Source organism: Oncorhynchus mykiss, chromosome 30 (assembly GCF_013265735.2).
Source record: "Oncorhynchus mykiss isolate Arlee chromosome 30, USDA_OmykA_1.1, whole genome shotgun sequence".
NCBI lineage: Eukaryota > Metazoa > Chordata > Actinopteri > Salmoniformes > Salmonidae > Oncorhynchus > Oncorhynchus mykiss.
In genome coordinates, this window is record NC_050570.1 from 7765303 (window position 1) to 7781502 (window position 16200).

The following is a 16200-nucleotide window of genomic DNA, read 5'->3' on the forward strand; positions in this document are numbered from 1 at the left end:
GGCGCAGTGCACGCTAACCAGGTCGCCAGGTGCACGGTGTTTCCTCCGACACATTGGTGCGGCTGGCTTCCGGGTTGGATGCACGCTGTGTTAAGAAGCAGTGCGGCTTGGCTGGGTTGTGTTTCGGAGGACGCATGGCTTTCGACCTTCGTCTCTCCCGAGCCCGTACAGGAGTTGTAGCGATGAGACAAGATAGTAACTACTAACAATTGGATACCAGAAAATAGGGAAGAAAAGGGGGTAACATGTAAAAATGTAAATAAAAAAATTGCTAGAATTCTTGAATAGAACTATACTAAATATATTCACATCACCAAATAATTGACTAAAACACACAGTTTTGCAATGAAGGTCTACAGTAGCCTCAACAGCACTCTGTAGGGTAACACCATGGTGTAGCCGGAGGACAGCTAGCTTCCGTCCTCCTCTGGGTACATTGACTTCAATACAAAACCTAGGAAACTCATGTTCTCAGTCCCTTCCATAGACTTCCATAGTAATTATGACAACTTCTGGAGGACGTCCTCCAACCTATCAGAGCTCTTGTCCAGTCCAACTAATCAAAGGATCAGAGAATGAATATAGTACTGAAAGCATACGCTACAGTTAGCTGCAGTGAATACAGTGTGGTGAGTAGTTGACTCAAATAGAGAGAAAGACAATAGTTGAAATTATTTGAACAAATACATTTCTTAAAAAATGTATGAACAGTATAACAGAGAGATAGAGCTAGCTATATTATATTTTGTTCTATTTTTTTTCACTTAGCTAGCTAGCCTACTCAAATACCGGCTCAAACAGAGAGGGAGAGAACAAGATAGAGCTAGCTATATTATATTTTGTTCTATTTTTTTTCACTTAGCTAGCTAGCCTACTCAAATACCGGCTCAAACAGAGAGGGAGAGAACAAGATAGAGCTAGCTACATTATATTTTGTTCTATTTTTTTTCACTTAGCTAGCTAGCCTACTCAAATACCGGCTCAAACAGAGAGGGAGAGAACAAGATAGAGCTAGCTATATTATATTTTTTTCTATTTTTTTTTTCACTTAGCTAGCTAGCCTACTCAAATACCGGCTCAAACAGAGAGGGAGAGAACAAGATAGAGCTAGCTATATTATATTTTGTTCTATTTTTTTTCACTTAGCTAGCTAGCCTACTCAAATACCGGCTCAAACAGAGAGGGAGAGAACAAGATAGAGCTAGCTATATTATATTTTGTTCTATTTTTTTTCACTTAGCTAGCTAGCTACCTAGCCTACTCAAATACCGGCTCAAACAGAGAGGGAGAGAACAAGATAGAGCTAGCTATATTATATTTTTTTCTATTTTTTTTCACTTAGCTAGCTAGCTAGCTAGCCTACTCAAATACCGGCTCAAACAGAGAGGGAGAGAACAAGATAGAGCTAGCTATATTATATTTTGTTCTATTTTTTTTCACCTAGCTAGCTAGCCTACTCAAATACCGGCTCAAACAGAGAGGGAGAGAACAAGATAGAGCTAGCTATATTATATTTTTTTCTATTTTTTTTCACTTAGCTAGCTAGCTAGCTAGCCTACTCAAATACCGGCTCAAACAGAGAGGGATGCTATGTTAGCTAGCCGACTATGGCTATCCAACACTCTTCCAAGTCAAGGTAAACTTTTGGATTTATGAATTTATTGCCACCAGGGCCCGCCGGTGTAACTGCTAAACTGCTTTCTGACTGTACACTGTACTGCATGATTGTAGTGGGTTTACTAAAGTGGTAGTTAAATTTGCTATGTTGTATGATGTTATCTAATATGGTGACAACGATGTAGGCTGTGTGTAGTGGTTAGCGATCATGATATGAAGGTTTGGCTTGGAAAGGTTTTTTAGCCTGGTCACAAACAGCTGATGTGTTGTGCACTGAAGTCCACAAGCGAAGGAAAAAGATGAGAGAGGAGGAGAGCGTGTAGATGCGAGAAGGAATTACAATGAGCAAGGTGATCGTGCTGTTTGTATGTGGCTGCTATGAAAGTGAACTGTGTTTGTGTGTGATCAGGGGTGTATTCATTCCACCGATTCTGTTGGAAAACGAACGAAACGGGGATAAACATACCTGAATTTGTCCGATAGAAACTATCGTTTGCAACTGTTGGACTAATGATTACACCGTAGATCAGCTTGATGTGTCATGCATGCGCCCGCTCCCCCTCTCTGGTGCTCAAGGGCACCAGGCAGCCCATCATTACGCGCATATGTGCAATGTTGGACTCACCAGGACTACATTACTTTGTTGATTGCCCCTCTATATCTGTCTGCTCCTCAGTTTGTTCCCCGTGTCAGCATTGATGTCGTTATGTTTTCTCCTGTCCAGACGCTGTCCTTGTTTGTTTCTTGTCTGTTATCCATTAAATGTTCACTCCCTGTACTTGCTTCTCGTCTCCCAGCATTGGTCCTTACGAGATGAAGGCAAGAATGTGCAAGGCGGTATTGAATGCGTCACTGTCTTTCACCTTGATTACAACAAAAAAAAATATTTCAACGTGTGCACCTACGTTGTAAACTTTAATTCAAAGCTAAGTTGTAGAAACCTCATGATGGGTATAGGGAACATTAGAGTATCATGTAGTAGCCTAAATATATCCATGTTACATTGAACTGGGTGAATGGAATATGAATTACAGTCATCCAATGTGCCTTAATAGAAATAAGGCCATGCTCATAAGATAAATGATTGTCCTCCCTCATCTTAAACAGCACCAACCGCCACTGGTCGGAGCCTCCGAAACGGAATTCCCGGATCAAGCATAAATAGGCTTGTACAGGACTAAGCTGGAGTCGAGTCTTGTTACAAAAACGTCTGTAGTGTCTGAATGGTTTGAGCTACAAACTAATGAAAACTATCTATGAAAAGCTGAGACCCCCACGACCACACGTGTTTTGCTCTATGACACTCACAAGCTACACAAGAGTCGTTTTAAGGGGTTCTTCTACATAGACGATCATATGAAATCCCAGGAAATTAGTGTCTATAATACTGTAAGGGGTTCTTCTACATAGACGATCATATGAAATCCCAGGAAATTAGTGTCTATAATACTGTAAGGGGTTCTTCTACATAGACGATCATATGAAATCCCAGGAAATTAGTGTCTATAATACTGTAAGGGGTTCTTCTACATAGACGATCATATGAAATCCCAGGAAATTAGTGTCTATAATACTGTAATAAGCTCGCATAGTTGCTGTCACAAACTCCAAACTCCACACAGTTGTCACTGCCTAGTTGGATATTAATTTCCCACTGAGCAAACCATTTCTATACTTACAGCATCCATATAAATTCATTTTGATCAGGTTTTTGCTTTGACAGACCTTATTTTTGTTTTGACCTTTGTCAAACCAACTCGTGAATGCAACTGTTTATGTCAAATTGTTACTTGTAGCCCTGGTTGTCTAGAAAATAAAATGGTAAACCACTTCATTGTGAGGCTAAATATAAGGGCTGGGCATGCATTGCTGGAGCTCCAGACTGATAGGGTTAACTCAATAGTCTGGTCTTGTTCTGGGTCAAACACCGTTATGGGGTTTTATGGACTTTAGTGACAACAGCTAAAACTCCTGGCTGCCAGCTGGCTTTGCTTTGTCTGATTGAGGGACTTGGGTAAAATGAATGGGTAACACTTACTATATACAGTCTTTTATCTATCACAGCTGGATTGGCTGAAGCTACTTAGTCAGTCCATGTCATAAAGGTGTCAGTTGGCAAGTGAGAAATCAGACTTTGTTGGTAACTTGTGCATCTTCATATCTTCTTTAATAGACTATTCAAATATAGTAGAGTTCAAGTTCTAGACTACAATAGAGCTTGAGTTCTAGACTACTGTAGAGTTTGAGTTCTAGACTACTATAGAGCCTAACTTCTAGACTACTATAGAGCCTAAGTTCTAGACTACTATAGAGCTTAAGTTCTAGACTACTATAGAGCTTAAGTTCTAGACTACTATAGATCTTAGGTTCTAGACTACTATAGATCTTAAGTTCTAGACTACTATAGAGCCTAAGTTCTAGACTACTATAGAGCCTAAGTTCTAGACTACTATAGAGCCTAAGTTCTAGACTACTATAGAGCCTAAGTTCTAGACTACTATAGAGCTTAAGTTCTAGACTACTATAGAGCTTAAGTTCTAGACTACTATAGAGCTTAGGTTCTAGACTACTATAGAGGTTGAGTTTGTGTTGTTTTTTTAGTGTCTTGTTCTGTGTTGCAGTATGTGTTTGTGTCCTTGCTGTCTCGAGACAGTGTCTACGACATCCTCAGGAGGATCTGCACACACCTTCAGGTGAGAAATAACCTCCTCACGGTCCACAAGGTTGTGGGTTCAATTCCCATGTGGGCCACTTTGTAGGAAAGTGTCTGCTACACTAGAAATGTTTTGCAATACACCTCTATGACGAGATACAATTGTTAAAGTCATGTAGTGTAGTTACAATGTAGTTATGTTTTGGAATGGGTGGCCAGTAATAAACTGGTCCTGAACATCTCTAAAACTAAGAGCATTGTATTTGGTACAAATCATTCCTTAAGTACTAGACCTCAGCTGAATCTGGTAATGAATGGTGTGGCTGTTGAACAAGTTGGGGAGACTGAATTTCTGCTATAGACTATCACCATCTGAATGGTTATGGGTGTGAATTAATTACTGCTAGAGCCTATCACCATCTGAATGGTTATGGGTCTGAATGGTTATGGGTCTGAATTAATAACTGCTATAGCCTACCACCATCTGAATGGTTATGGGTCTGAATTAATAACTGCTATAGCCTACCACCATCTGAATGGTTATGGGTCTGAATTAATAACTGCTATAGTCTACCACCATCTGAATGGTTATGGGTCTGAATTAATAACTGCTATAGCCTACCACCATCTGAATGGTTATGGGTCTGAATTAATAACTGCTATAGCCTACCACCATCTGAATGGTTATGGGTCTGAATTAATAACTGCTATAGTCTACCACCATCTGAATGGTTATGGGTCTGAATTAATAACTGCTATAGTCTACCACCATCTGAATGGTGGTACATTAAGTGTAGTTACAGTGTACCCTTATTTTCCTCCATAGGTGAATGGGAAGAAAAGCCTTAGCCTGAAGCAGTACTTGGAGGAGCCTAGCTCATTATCTATGGTAAGCCCAGCCACTACTCTACTCTACTCTACACTACTATACACTACTCTACTAAAGTCTACACTACTCAACACTACTCTACACTACTATAGTCTACACTACTATTCACTACTCTACACTACTATACTATAGTCTACACTACTCTACACTACTCTACACTACTCTACACTACTATAGTCTACACTACTATTCACTACTCTACACTACTATACTATAGTCTACACTACTCTACCCTACTCTACTCCACACTACTATACTATACTCTATACTACACTACTATACTCTGCACTTCTCTACACTACTCCACTCTACACTACTATACTCTGCACTACTACACGCTACTATGCTCCACCATACTCCACACTACACCGCTATACTCTCTACACCATTATACTCTACCACACTCTGCACAACTGCACTCAACTACACTCCACACAACACCACTATACTCTACACTACTATACTCTACACTACTATACTACTATACTATACTACTATACTATACTACTATACTACTATACTACTAAAGCGCTACAGAGGATAGTGGGTACGGCCGAGTACATCATTGGGGCCGAACTCCCTGCCATCCAGGACCTCTATACCAGGCAGTGTCAGAGGAAGGCCCAAAACATTGTCAAAGACTCCAGCCACCCAAGCCACAGACTGTTCTCTCTGCTATCACACGGCAAGCGGTACCGATGCACCAAGTCTGGAACCAACAGGACCCTGAACAGCTGATACCCCCTATAAGACTGCTACATAGTTAGTTAAATAGTTAGTTAAATAGTTAACAAAATAGCTACCCAGACTACCTGCATTGACCCTTTTTTGCACTAACTCTCTTGGACTGACTCTATGCTAAAAACACACTGGACTCTACCCACACACTCACACATACACTGACACCCCAAAACACACACACACACACACACACACACACACGCATACTGCCGCCACACGCTCGCTCACCACATACGCTGCTGCTACTGTCTATTATCTATCCTGTTGTCTAGTCACTTTACCCCTACCTACAGTATACTGCTGTTACTGTCTATTATCTATCCTTTACCCCTCCTACAGTATACTGCTGTTACTGTCTATTATCTATCCTGTTGTCTAGTCACTTTACCCCTACCTACAGTATACTGCTGTTACTGTCTATTATCTATCCTTTACCCCTCCTACAGTATACTGCTGTTACTGTCTATTATCTATCCTGTTGTCTAGTCACTTTACCCCTACCTACAGTATACTGCTGTTACTGTCTATTATCTATCCTTTACCCCTCCTACAGTATACTGCTGCTACTGTCTATTATCTATCCCGTTGTCTAGTCACTTTACCCCTACCTACAGTATACTGCTGTTACTGTCTATTATCTATCCTGTTGTCTAGCCACTTTACCCCTACCTACAGTAGACTGCTGTTACTGTCTATTATCTATCCTGTTGTCTAGTCACTTTACCCCTACCTACAGTATACTGCTGTTACTGTCTATCTATCCTTTAACCCTACCTACAGTATACTGCTGTTACTGTCTATTATCTATCCTTTACCCCTACCTACAGTATACTGCTGTTACTGTCTATTATCTATCCCGTTGTCTAGTCACTTTACCCCTACCTACAGTATACTGCTGCTACTGTCTATTATCTATCCTGTTGTCTAGTCACTTTGCCCCTACCTACAGTATACTGCTGTTACTGTCTATTATCTATCCTGTTGTCTAGTCACATTGCCCCTACCTACAGTATACTGCTGTTACTGTCTATTATCTATCCTGTTGTCTAGTCACTTTGCCCCTACCTACAGTATACTGCTGTTACTGTCTATTATCTATCCTGTTGTCTAGTCACTTTGCCCCTACCTACAGTATACTGCTGTTACTGTCTATTATCTATCCTGTTGTCTAGTCACTTTACCCCTACCTACAGTATACTGCTGTTACTGTCTATTATCTATCCTGTTGTCTAGTCATTTTACCCCTACCTACAGTATACTGCTGCTACTGTCTATTATCTATCCTTTACCCCTCCTACAGTAAGTATACTGCTGTTACTGTCTATTATCTATCCTTTACCCCTACCTACAGTATACTGCTGTTACTGTCTATTATCTATCCCGTTGTCTAGTCACTTTACCCCTACCTACAGTATACTGCTGTTACTGTCTATTATCTATCCTTTACCCCTCCTACAGTATACTGCTGTTACTGTCTATTATCTATCCCGTTGTCTAGTCACTTTACCCCTACTTCTATGTACATATCTACCTCAATTGCCTCATAATGCTGCACATCATCAGCATTTTTGGTACTCCCTGTGTATAGCCATGTTATTTTCTACTCCCTGTATATAGCCATGTTATTACCTCGTACAGCTGCACATCAGCTCGGTACTGGTACTCCCTGTATATAGCCATGTTATTTTCTACTTCCTGTATATAGCCATGTTATTTTCTACTTCCTGTATATAGCCATGTTACTTTCTACTTCCTGTATATAGCCATGTTATTTTCTACTTCCTGTATATAGCCATGTTACTTTCTACTTCCTGTATATAGCCATGTTACTTTCTACTTCCGGTGTATAGCCATGTTATTTTCTACTTCCTGTATATAGCCATGTTACTTTCTACTTCCTGTATATAGCCATGTTACTTTCTACTTCCTGCGTATAGCCATGTTATTTTCTACTTCCTGTGTATAGCCATGTTACTTTCTACTTCCTGTGTATAGCCATGTTATTTTCTACTTCCTGTGTATAGCCATGTTATTTTCTACTTCCTGTGTATAGCCATGTTATTTTCTACTTCCTGTGTATAGCCATGTTACTTTCTACTTCCTGTATATAGCCATGTTATTTTCTACTTCCTGTATATAGCCATGTTACTTTCTACTTCCTGTATATAGCCATGTTATTTTCTACTTCCTGTGTATAGCCATGTTATTTTCTACTTCCTGTGTATAGCCATGTTACTTTCTACTTCCTGTGTATAGCCATGTTATTTTCTACTTCCTGTATATAGCCATGTTATTTTCTACTTCCTGTTTATAGCCATGTTATTTTCTACTTCCTGTGTATAGCCATGTTACTTTCTACTTCCTGTATATAGCCATGTTATTTTTACTCCTTATTTTGTTTCGTTATTCAGTGTGTATTTTTTCTTCGTGTCACCATTCTAGTTATACATTTTTTTAACCTTATCTATAACTCTGCGTTGTTGGAAAAGGACCCGTAAGTAAGCATACGAAGCATGTGACAAATACAATTTGATTTGATTCAATTTATTTACCATGTAGCGGTGTAGCTAACTACTGGAACTATACACTACTGTTTTACCATGTAGCGGTGTAGCTAACTACTGGAAATACACACTACTGTTTTACCATGTAGCGGTGTAGCTAACTACTGGAACTACACACTACTGTTTACCATGTAGTGGTGTAGCTAACTACTGGAACTACACACTACTGTTTACCATGTAGCGGTGTAGCTAACTACTGGAACTACACACTACTGTTTTACCATGTAGCTAACTACTGGAACTACACACTACTGTTTACCATGTAGCGGTGTAGCTAACTACTGGAACTACACACTACTGTTTACCATGTAGCTAACTACTGGAACTACACACTACTGTTTACCATGTAGCGGTGTAGCTAACTACTGGAACTACACACTACTGTTTACCATGTAGCTAACTACTGGAACTACACACTATTTTTTTACCATGTAGCTTAACTACTGGAACTACACACTACTGTTTTCCATGTAGCGGTGTAGCTAACTACTGGAACTACACACTACTGTTTACCATGTAGCGGTGTAGCTAACTACTGTTTGGTTTTACCAAAATATAGAAATATTTATTTTTTGCATCAGACATTCCTAATTCTGACTTGAAATATAGTTTTCGTGTTTAATAGGATACGTTTCACATTCTGTTAACACCTGACCACAGAGTGATGTTTTTTTCACTAAGTAGTTTGGATGTAGTGAACTAATTTGTCTTGAGGGTAGATTTTGTTCAGGAAACTATATTTTTCTTAAAGGTAGATTTAGTGTAGCTTAAATTCTTCTAGTGAAAAAGTAAATGGTACTTTGGTAAACTATGATTTCAGTGTAGCTTCCCCAACAGTGCCTAAACTTAAAGTTACCTTACCTTTCTTCTTCAGCCAACTTCATTTCCTCTCCTCCTTAAGCTCTCCTCTCTTCCCCTTTCTCCTCCTCTCCTCCCCTCATTCAGGATGAGTTCCCCGTGGTCAATGACTTCCCTGCGGTGTTGAAGTGGAGGAGAAAGCCGTCCAGTCCGTCCGTGTCCTCCTCTCTCCCGGATCTCCTTGGTAACTCCACCAGCAGTCGGCGTGCAGTGGACATCCCCTACCTACCTACGGAGGTTCCACTGACATTAAAGGGTAAGGTCAGAGGTCGGCCCCACTCTATCATTAATCATCAAAGGGCGAAAGCTAATCATTTCCTTTTTTAAACTTGTTATAGCTGCAATCCCCCAATCGGGATAAGTGTCATCAACAACCGCTGAATAGCATAGCGCTGTAGCAGGTAACCTGCTGTAACCACTGTTCCTAGGCCGTCATTGAAATTGAATTTGGGTTATTGATACAGTGTTATTTGGGATTGGATTTGGGTTATTGATACAGTGTTATTTGGGATTGGATTTGGGTTATTGATAGTGTTATTTGGGATTGGATTTGGGTTATTGATAGTGTTATTTGGGATTGGATTTGGGTTATTGATACAGTGTTATTTGGGTTATTGATACAGTGTTATTTGGGTTATTGATACAGTGTTATTTGGGATTGGATTTGGGTTATTGATAGTGTTATTTGGGATTGGATTTGGGTTATTGATACAGTGTTATTTGGGTTATTGATACAGTGTTATTTGGGTTATTGATACAGTGTTATTTGGGATTGGATTTGGGTTATTGATAGTGTTATTTGGGATTGGATTTGGGTTATTGATACAGTGTTATTTGGGTTATTGATACAGTGTTATTTGGGTTATTGATACAGTGTTATTTAGGATTGGATTTGGGTTATTGATACAGTGTTATTTGGGATTGGATTTGGGTTATTGATACAGTGTTATTTGGGATTGGATTTGGGTTATTGATACAGTGTTATTTGGGATTGGATTTGGGTTATTGATACAGTGTTATTTGGGATTGGATTTGGGTTATTGATACAGTGTTATTTGGGATTGGATTTGGGTTATTGATACAGTGTTATTTGGGATTGGATTTGGGTTATTGATACAGTGTTATTTGGGATTGGATTTGGGTTATTGATACAGTGTTATTTGGGATTGGATTTGGGTTATTGATAGTGTTATTTGGGTTATTGATACAGTGTTATTTGTGTTGTTCATTGGATTCATTCTGGCATTTTTAGATTTGTTGATTTAATGTTTTTTTGTTAGTGTTAGGAGACAGTAACACAAGCATTTTGCTTCACCCTATAACATTTGCTGTGCTGTGTTGTGTGCAGAGCGGAGTCTGGAGACAGGGAAGATCCTCCTGACAGAGCCAGTACCAGAACTGGGCCACATGGAGTACCAACTGCTCAAGTTCTTCATCCTGCTGTGAGTACTGGACGGACTAACCTGACCTGTTTGTACTCTGGTGGAATGCCGCAGCGTTCCCCCAAACTCGCTCCTGGCGACCCCAAGAAAGACACAGTTGATTCAAATAATCAACTTTTTATTTTATTTTTTACCTTTATTTAACTAGGCAAGTCAGTTAAGAACAAATTCTTATTTTCAATGACAGCCTAGGAACAGTGGGTTAACTGCCTGTTCAGGGGCAGAACAACAGATTTGTACCTTGTCAGCTCGGGGATTTGAACGTGCAACCTTTCGGTTACTAGTCCAACACTCTAACCACTAGGCTACCCTGCCGCCCCACTAATGATTAGTTTGTTATTTGAATCAGCTGTGTAGTGTTTGGGCAACAAAAACGTAGGGTCCCTGGGACAGAGTTTGGAAAACACTGGGCTAAGGCATCTCTCATTGTATTATACACTTACTGTCATACCGCCACCTGCTGGTTGTAGTTATTATTGCACGTTCATATTACACTTACCTATTACATATCAACCTATGAGTTGAGAAATTGGATCATTGGTGGAGTGTAGGTCTACTGTGGATACCAATACCCCTGTGACCCTCCCAGGCCCATGTTGGCCACACTTAAAAACATATAATGTAGATTCATAATATTACATTATACCCTCTAAACTTATTCCACCCCTTGGCAAAAATTTGTTTCATTTGATGCTGTTAATAGTATATATATATATGTTTAATATTTTGAAGTACCTCCACTGACCCCACTTTGGAAACCCCTGTGGTAAACAATGTGGTCATTGTACGGCGTGTGTCTGTCTCCTTCAGTATCGTCCTGCTCGTCATGTCCTCCTGCTACCTGGCCTTCCGTGTGTGTTGTCTAGAGCAGCAGCTGTCCTTCCTCAACACACATCCCACAATGCCCATGAGAGAGAGGTGAGGGACACACACACACACACACACACACACACACAAGAGAGAGGTAAGTGTACATCTTCAATCTCTCACACATATACACACTTCTCATTTTTGACCCATGAATGTCACTTTTCTCTCCCAGTTCCTTAGAGCTAATTTCCCATCTCAACACAGGGATGAATGATTTGAGCCAATTTCCCATCTCAACACAGGGATGAATGATTTGAGCCAATTTCCCATCTCAACACAGGGCTGAATGCTTAGCTAATTTCCCATCTCAACACAGGGATGAACGATTTGAGCTAATTTCCCATCTCAACACAGGGCTGAATGATTTGAGCTAATTTCCCATCTCAACACAGGGCTGAATGATTTGAGCTAATTTCCCATCTCAACACAGGGCTGAATGATTTGAGCTAATTTCCCATCTCAACACAGGGCTGAATGATTTGAGCTAATTTCCCATCTCAACACAGGGCTGAATGATTTGAGCTAATTTCCCATCTCAACACAGGGCTGAATGATTTGAGCTAATTTCCCATCTCAACACAGGGCTGAATGATTTGAGCTAATTTCCCATCTCAACACAGGGCTGAATGATTTGAGCTAATTTCCCATCTCAACACAGGGCTGAATGCTTAGCTAATTTCCCATCTCAACACAGGGCTGAATGATTTGAGCTAATTTCCCATCTCAACACAGGGCTGAATGATTTGAGCTAATTTCCCATCTCAACACAGGGCTGAATGATTTGAGCTAATTTCCCATCTTAACACAGGGCTGAATGATTTGAGCTAATTTCCCATCTCAACACAGGGCTGAATGATTTGAGCTAATTTCCCATCTCAACACAGGGCTGAATGATTTGAGCTAATTTCCCATCTCAACACAGGGCTGAATGATTTGAGCTAATTTCCCATCTCAACACAGGGCTGAATGATTTGAGCTAATTTCCCATCTCAACACAGGGCTGAATGATTTGAGCTAATTTCCCATCTTAACACAGGGCTGAATGATTTGAGCTAATTTCCCATCTCAACACAGGGCTGAATGATTTGAGCTAATTTCCCATCTTAACACAGGGCTGAATGATTTGAGCTAATTTCCCATCTCAACACAGGGCTGAATGATTTGAGCTAATTTCCCATCTTAACACAGGGCTGAATGATTTGAGCTAATTTCCCATCTTAACACAGGGCTGAATGATTTGAGCTAATTTCCCATCTCACACAGGGCTGAATGATTTGAGCTAATTTCCCATCTCAACACAGGGCTGAATGATTTGAGCTAATTTCCCATCTTAACACAGGGCTGGATGTTTGATGTATTAGTCCTATTTTATTAGATAAAACATTGCTTCCCCACTTCGAGAGGAGATATTTCTGTTTCTTTGCCAACGTGCATGTTTGTCTCTTCCCAGGTAACACTTGCTGCATGCTGCGTCAACATTGGACAGATGGTCTGTCAGTCACGGAGGTTCTCCTGGCGATTGGGCAAACAGAGACTCTGTTTGTTTACCTGTTCACTCTGTCCCACCCTGTAGGTGTGGAGAAGTGCCCTGCTGGTTCAATGAAAAGACAATGACTTGAGAAAATCCAAGACCTGAAGCCAAAACTGCAGTTAAATAGACCGTCCAATAGGGGGTGCCAGAGAGACAAGAATCCTCTTGTCGTTCCATAGAAAGACTATGGACTGCAGACAAAAGACTGGAATGGATGGAGGAGGATTGGAAGAAGACGACTACAGAGTAGGTGTCAATGGGACAGAGCCAACGGAGTTCACCTGACCTTTGACCTCAATGTCCTTGTTTTACTCGGATTCTGCCAAGGAACATTACAATACCAGTCAACTGATCAGACACTTCCGCGTCCAGGATTTTAGAGGCAGAGCCTGTTGTCAGAGACACAGAGCCTGTTGTCAGACACACGGAGCCTGTTGTCAGACACACGGAGCCTGTTGTCAGACACACGGAGCCTGTTGTCAGACACACGGAGCCACACGGAGCCTGTTGTCAGACACACGGAGCCTGTTGTCAGACACACGGAGCCTGTTGTCAGACACACGGAGCCTGTTGTCAGACACACGGAGCCTGTTGTCAGACACACGGAGCCTGTTGTCAGACACACGGAGCCTGTTGTCAGACACACGGAGCCTGTTGTCAGACACACGGAGCCTTTTTCAACAGGAATAGACTGTACCCAGTAGGAGAGTTGCTACGAGAGAGACTGAATAAAGATTGAATATAAGAAGGCAGTCCGATCAGGAACTCAACCTGACCTGGTCAACCATTTCCAACCGTAGCCCACCTTGCAATGTTTACTGTGCATGGTCACCAAGACATAACCGTTCCTGTAATACTAAGGAAAAATATAAACTATTTCAATGGACACAATTATCAGAGGTTTAACATTTCTGTCAGAATTTGAAGATGCTGTGCTCGAGTCTTGTCAGAATTGTAAAGCCATTGTCTGTGAATCTGTGTTGGGTGGAGTGGAACTTTGGACGTGAACGGAGAGAAAGTGGTGAAAGTATTAAGAGAGAGAGGGAGAGAGGAGAGAAAGACAAAGAGACAGAGACAGAGAGGAGAGAGAGAGAGAGAGAGAGAGGAGAGAGAAAGACAAAGAGACAGAGAGAGGAGACAGAGCGGAGAGACAGAGAGAGAGAGAGAGAGAGGAGAGACAGTGAGAGACACAGAGTGAGAGGAGACAGAGAGACAGAGAGGAGACAGAGCGGAGAGACAGAGAGAGAGAGAGGGGAGACAGACAGAGAAAGAGACTCAGGTTGACAATGAATTCGGTTGCTGTCAACTTGCCCTTAATGTTCCATGAGGAAATATTCTATTTCATGAAGAGGAGGTGTGTACTATAAATATTATAATATTCCATGAGGAGGAGGTGTACTATAAATATTATAATATTCCATGAGGAGGAGGTGTGTACTATAAATATTATAATATTCCATGAGGAGGAGGTGTACTATACATATTATAATATTCCATGAGGAGGAGGTGTACTATACATATTATAATATTCCATGAGGAGGAGGTGTACTATAAATATTATAATATTCCATGAGGAGGAGGTGTACTATACATATTATAATATTCCATGAGGAGGAGGTGTACTATACATATTATAATATTCCATGAGGAGGAGGTGTACTATAAATATTATAATATTCCATGAGGAGGAGGTGTGTACTATAAATATTATAATATTCCATGAGGAGGAGGTGTACTATACATATTATAATATTCCATGAGGAGGAGGTGTACTATACATATTATAATATTCCATGAGGAGGAGGTGTGTACTATAAATATTATAATATTCCATGAGGAGGAGGTGTGTACTATAAATATTATAATATTCCATGAGGAGGAGGTGTACTATACATATTATAATATTCCATGAGGAGGAGGTGTACTATACATATTATAATATTCCATGAGGAGGAGGTGTGTACTATAAATATTATAATATTCCATGAGGAGGAGGTGTACTATACATATTATAATATTCCATGAGGAGGAGGTGTACTATACATATTATAATATTCCATGAGGAGGAGGTGTGTACTATAAATATTATAATATTCCATGAGGAGGAGGTGTACTATACATATTATAATATTCCATGAGGAGGAGGTGTGTACTATACATATTATAATATTCCATGAGGAGGAGGTGTGTACTATACATATTATAATATTCCATGAGGAGGAGGTGTGTACTATACATATTATAATATTCCATGAGGAGGAGGTGTGTACTATACATATTATAATATTCCATGAGGAGGAGGTGTGTACTATACATATTATAATATTCCATGAGGAGGAGGTGTGTACTATACATATTATAATATTCCATGAGGAGGAGGTGTGTACTATACATATTATAATATTCCATGAGGAGGAGGTGTACTATACATATTATAATATTCCATGAGGAGGAGGTGTGTACTATACATATTATAATATTCCATGAGGAGGAGGTGTGTACTATACATATTATAATATTCCATGAGGAGGAGGTGTGTACTATACATATTATAATATTCCATGAGGAGGAGGTGTGTACTATACATATTATAATATTCCATGAGGAGGAGGTGTGTACTATACATATTATAATATTCCATGAGGAGGAGGTGTACTATACATATTATAATATTCCATGAGGAGGAGGTGTGTACTATACATATTATAATATTCCATGAGGAGGAGGTGTGTACTATACATATTATAATATTCCATGAGGAGGAGGTGTACTATACATATTATAATATTCCATGAGGAGGAGGTGTGTACTATACATATTATAATATTCCATGAGGAGGAGGTGTGTACTATACATATTATAATATTCCATGAGGAGGAGGTGTGTACTATACATATTATAATATTCCATGAGGAGGAGGTGTGTACTATACATATTATAATATTCCATGAGGAGGAGGTGTGTACTATACATATTATAATATTCCATGAGGAGGAGGTGTGTACTATACATATTATAATATTCCATGAGGAGGA

At 40.0% G+C, this 16200-nt stretch overlaps 1 protein-coding gene across 3 annotated transcripts in view; it reads left to right on the forward strand.

Moving 5' to 3' along the window:
* The window catches only part of LOC110521237 (GRAM domain-containing protein 2A), a 52812-nt gene extending 38519 nt beyond the window's left edge, over nt 1-14293 (forward strand). For 2 of the 3 annotated variants that reach the window (XM_036968805.1, XM_036968803.1), the window contains exons 7-12: nt 4239-4310; nt 5097-5159; nt 9410-9578; nt 10671-10764; nt 11575-11682; nt 13208-14293. In XM_036968805.1, the coding sequence (XP_036824700.1) occupies nt 4239-4310; nt 5097-5159; nt 9410-9578; nt 10671-10764; nt 11575-11682; nt 13208-13253 (552 nt within the window). In that variant the 3' untranslated portion in view covers nt 13254-14293. Of the gene's footprint in view, nt 1-4238; nt 4311-5096; nt 5160-9409; nt 9579-10670; nt 10765-11574; nt 11683-13084 lie in introns of all 3 variants that reach the window. The other variant, XM_036968804.1, reaches the window with a different exon arrangement.
* Nucleotides 14294-16200: the final 1907 nt, after the last annotated feature.